The following is a 4,710-nucleotide window of genomic DNA, read 5'->3' on the forward strand; positions in this document are numbered from 1 at the left end:
AATGCCCCCAAAGTCCCCCGCTGGGGGTGGAAGATGGACTTGGCAACCCTATTTGTCACGTAGAGGAGGGCAGGGAGCTGTTCCTGTTGGCAGCAGAGGAGAGGACTCGCAAGAATGGGTTTCACTTAAGGGCAGGAAGGTACCAACTGGATATCAGGGAAAACGTTTCGACAGTCAGAGTGGTGCCACAGTGGAATCGGCTGCCTCGGGAGGTGGTGAGCTCCCCCTCTCTGGCAGCCTTCAAGCAGCGGCTGGACAAAGACTTGTCAGGGATGCTCTGGGATGACCCTGCATTGAGCAGGGGGTTGGACTAGATGGCCTGTCTGGCCCCTTCCAGCTCTGCGTGATTCTATGACAACAGATGTCTCCTGCCTTTGATCTTCTGATGGGGATGCTGGAACCGAGTCCGCGGACTTGCCCCCCTGGGACTAAATTCCCATCCCTCTGCCTCCCGCAGCCGTTCGACCTCAAGGCCTTGCAGGCAGAAGTGCCTCCAAGCCGGGCTAATGGCGAGCCGGATTCTTCCTCGCGCCTATAAATAGCGGCTCCATCAACTTCCCTAATCCCATTGGCGCAGTGGGCTTGAGCATCAGAGGAGGCGCCGGCCTTTGCCTGGCGCTCGCTCCCTCCTGGAAGATGCTCCCTCCAGCAGCCCCAGACCAGATTGGCACGCCCAGAGGGGCTGGCGGGCACCGGCAGTTCTGCCCTCCCCGGCATTGTTCTGCTGGAGGCATCAGCAGGGAGACAGCTGACAATGCATCGGCCGGACAGCTGGGCCACAAAGGGAGGAGCAGGGAGGGGGAGGGGGTCCAGGCTTAAAATAGCCCCCCCGGACCCTCCCAAGAACACACACACACGGCCGCTTCTGGGGGAGGAGGAAGGACGATGCCCACCAGCAGCATGAGCTGTCTTACCTTGGCCCTGATCTCGAGCTTCCTTGCAGGTAAACCAGGCTGGGCCTGAAATTCGCTCAACAGCTTAAGACGAAAATTTAACACTCATTTTGTCCAAGGGTGGTGAAAGGCAGAAGGTTGCACCGAATCGAGGGCCTTGGGAAGGGAGAGAGCAGTCCTAGGCTGGTCTACTCCAAATGAAACTGGAGTCTGTTCAAGGGGGCTCACTCCCAGGAAAATATTCTTAGGATTGTTCCTCCGTTCGTCTGTTCCTTTGTTCGTTCGTTCCTTTCTCCCTTCCGGCGTTCCTTCCTTCCCATTTTCCCAAGGGAAGAAGAATGATTCTCAGACATTTTGAACCAGATCCCATTTTTGGATTTACTGGATTTTCGGGAACCCCTTCGCAAAGTAACGCTCCGATACTTTCCCATGCTAAAACAGAAATTTCGCATAAGTTTGTACTGGAAAATGTAGGTATATTGTAAATTTCTCACATTTGGCATTGAAAACATACCGCATCGCAATGAGCAACAAATCCGGATTGCATTTCAGGGCCATTTGTATGCAGATGAGCCTAATTTTGTCGGTGAGCCCCTCCCGTCCCCATTTGTCCTATTTCTCCTCCTTGCTTCCTGCTTCCCACCGCTGGGACCCCAATCCACAGCGTGGCAAGCACCGAGTAGCCGATTGTCTAGCCATTCACTGCACTGGTGTGGGAAGAAGAAGAAGCGATTGTATTAATACCCTGCCCTTCACTACCCAAAGGAGTCTCAGTGCGGTTTACAATCTCCTTTCCCTTCCCCTCCCCACAACAGACACCCTGTGAGGTAGGCGGGGCTGAGAGAGCTCCTTCGAGGACTGCTCTTGGGAGAACAGCTCTGAGGGAACTTGTGACTGACCCATGGTCACACCAGCAGCTGCATGTGGAGGAGGAGTGGGGAATCAAACCCGGTTCTCCCAGATTAGAGTCCGCGCCCCTAACCACTACACCAAACTGTTGTGTGGATGGCAGCGGGGCTTGTTGTGACCCCCAAGTACAGTCTTGGAGATCCGGTTCCATCTCTTCTGTTACAAAGAAGAGTTCAGAAAGAGGTCACTTAATAGACTTTTATAGCTCCTAATTTGTTTGCTCAGCAATTTTGGCTCTCAGGAATGACTACGACAAATGGTGATGGAAGAAGGCAGGGGATAGACAAGTTTCATCAGATCTTGGAAGCTAGTAAAGGTTCCCTTGCTCGAAAGCCAGTTGGATCCGACTCTAGGGTTGCGGTGCTCATCTCCGTTTCAAAGCCGAAGAGCCAGCGATGTCCGAAGACGTTTCCGTGGTCACGTGGCCGGCATGACTAAACACCAAGGCACACGGAACGCTGTCACCTTCCCACCGAAGTGGTCCCTATTTTTCTACTTGCAATTTCTTGCTTTCGAACTGCTAGGTTGGCAGGAGCTGGAACTAGAGACGGGAAGCTAAGTAGGGTCAATATTTGGAGGGGAGACCACCAAGGAAGACTGCAGAGGAAGGCAATGGCAACGGTCCCCGTATCTCCAAAAGGACGTGGCAGAGCTGGAAAAAGTACCGAGGCACTAAGTCTCTGGATCCCAGAGCCAGGAGGGGAAGGCCTTGGCCTCTATGCCCTGTTCTTGGCTGTCCAGAGGAACTGGTTGGCCACTGTGTGACTTCAGACAGGACGCTGCATTAGAGGGACCACTGGTCTGATCCAGCAGGGCTCTTCTTGTGTTCTTATGAAGGCCTCGCCTTCTATGCCCTGTTGTTGGGCCTCCAGAGGAATTGGTTGGCCACTGTGTGAGACAGGATGCTGGATTGGGTGGACCGCTGGTCTGATCCAGCAGGGCTCTTCTGATGTTCTTATGTGGGCCTCGGCCTCTCTGCCCTGTTGTTGGCCCTCCAGAGGAACTGGTTGGCCACTATGTGAGGCAGGATGCTGGCCTAGATGGACCAGTGGTCTGATCCAGCAGGGCTCTTCTGAGGTGCTTGTGAAGGCCTTGGCCTCTCTGCCCTGTTGTTGGCCCTCCAGGGGAACTGGTTGGCCACTGTGTGAGACAGGATGCTGGACTAGATGGACCAGTGGTCTGATCCAGCAGGGTTCTTCTGAGGTTCTTGTGAAGGCCTTGGCCTCTCTGCCCTGTTGTTGGCCCTCCAGCGGAACTGGTTGGCCAATGTGTGAGAGAGGATGCTGGATTAGATGGACCACTGGCCTGATCCAGCAGGGCTCTTCTAATGTTCTTATGAAGGCCTTGGCCTCCAGGCCCTGCTGTTGGACCTCCAAAGGAAGAACTGGTTGGCCACTTTGTGAGAGGAGATGCTGGACTAGATGGATCACTGGCCTGATCCAGCAGGGCTCTCCTTATGTTCTTATGGCTAACCACCTCTGCTTCTCACTTGCCTTGAAGGCCCCTTGCTGGGGTTGCCAAAAGTTGGTTGCAACTTGACAGAATACCAAAGCGCACATCTGCTTAGCCTTTTATATCATACAAGAGCCCTGCGTGGTAGGCCAGCATTATTATGAGAGCCAGAGTAGTGTAGCGGTTAGAGCGTGAGATTAGAATCTAGGAGACGAAACTTCAGATCTTCATTCTGCCCTGGAAGCTTGCTGGGTGACCTTGGGCCAGTCACAATCTCTCAGCCTAACCCTACCTCACAGGGTGGTTGTGAGGATAAAATGGAGAAGGGGTGGATGTTGTAAGACACTTCGGGGGTCCCCATTGTGGAGAAAAGTGGGGCATAAATGAAGCAACTCAATAAATAGTGGGAAGGCAGAGACTGAGGGAATAGGTGTGAATGATGATGAGGAGGAGAAAGATTATTATTTTAGAACAAAGGTGGAGTTCAGTGGCACTTTTATGACCAACCAAGTTTTATTCGAGGTTGAAGCTTTCGTGTGCATGCATGAGTTTTTAAACACGACACATTAAGGGGTGTCGAACTACCTGATCTGGAACGTACTTACAGTGATACATAGCAAAACAGTGAAGAGATTGGATTGATACTCCACCTTTCTCGGAGTCTCAGAGTGGCTCACAATCTCCTTCCCTTCCTCTCCCCACAACAGGCACCCTGTGAGGTAGGTGGGCCTGAGGGAGCTCATTCGAGGACTGCTCTTGAGAGAACAGCTCTGAGAGAACTGTGGCTTGACCAAGGTCACCCAGCAGCTGCATGTGGAGGAGGAGTGGGGAATCAGACCTGGATCTCCCAGATTAGAATCTGCCGCTCTTTACTACTACAAAGTGGATCTCAGCGGTGGGTGGACTCTAACGGCATTATACTCTACTTGGGTCCACACGCTACCTTAACCAGTGTTCCCTCTAAGCTGAGTTAGTGTGAGCTTCCACACAGTTTTTTAGCCTCCAGCTCACACATTTCTGTCTTAGCTCAGGGAGGATGGTGTCAGCTAGGCCTCTAGGTGCCATGGAGAGTGGGGGTGTGGGGCTGTGGAATTTTAGATTTCTTTTCTCTGTGCCTTCAGTGTTTCTTTATCTCTGTAACATGAGCGTGTGGCCTTGGTGTCCAGCACCAGCTTTCTCCTGGGAAACTGGACCCGTTAGCTTTGGCGGGCTTCTACCTGTTCTGTGATTGGCTCCAGGCCAGCTTGGTGTAGTGGTTAAGTGCATGGACTCTAATCTGGGAGAACCGGGTTTGATTCCCCACGCCTTCACTTGCACCTGGCTGGATGACCTTGGGCAAGCCACAGTTCTGATAAGAGCTGTTCTTGAAAAAAGAGCAGTTTCTGTCAGAGCTCTCTCAGCCCCACCTACCTCACAGGGTGTCTGTTGTGGGGAGGGGAAGGGAAAGGAGTTTGTA

General features: G+C 52.8%; 1 protein-coding gene across 1 annotated transcript in view; it reads left to right on the top strand.

The window, feature by feature from the left end:
• The first annotated feature begins 862 nt into the window (after positions 1–862).
• CHRNG (cholinergic receptor, nicotinic gamma) overlaps positions 863–4,710 on the top strand; it is a 46,083-nt gene continuing 42,235 nt past the window's right edge. Inside the window, exon 1 of the mRNA XM_015407832.1 lies at positions 863–943. Coding sequence (XP_015263318.1) covers positions 886–943 — 58 coding nt within the window. The 5' untranslated portion in view covers positions 863–885. The remainder of the gene's footprint in view (positions 944–4,710) is intronic.

The sequence above is a fragment of the Gekko japonicus genome, unplaced genomic scaffold (assembly GCF_001447785.1).
Source record: "Gekko japonicus isolate JY-2015 unplaced genomic scaffold, Gekko_japonicus_V1.1 scaffold3318, whole genome shotgun sequence".
Classification (NCBI taxonomy): Eukaryota; Metazoa; Chordata; class Lepidosauria; order Squamata; family Gekkonidae; genus Gekko; species Gekko japonicus.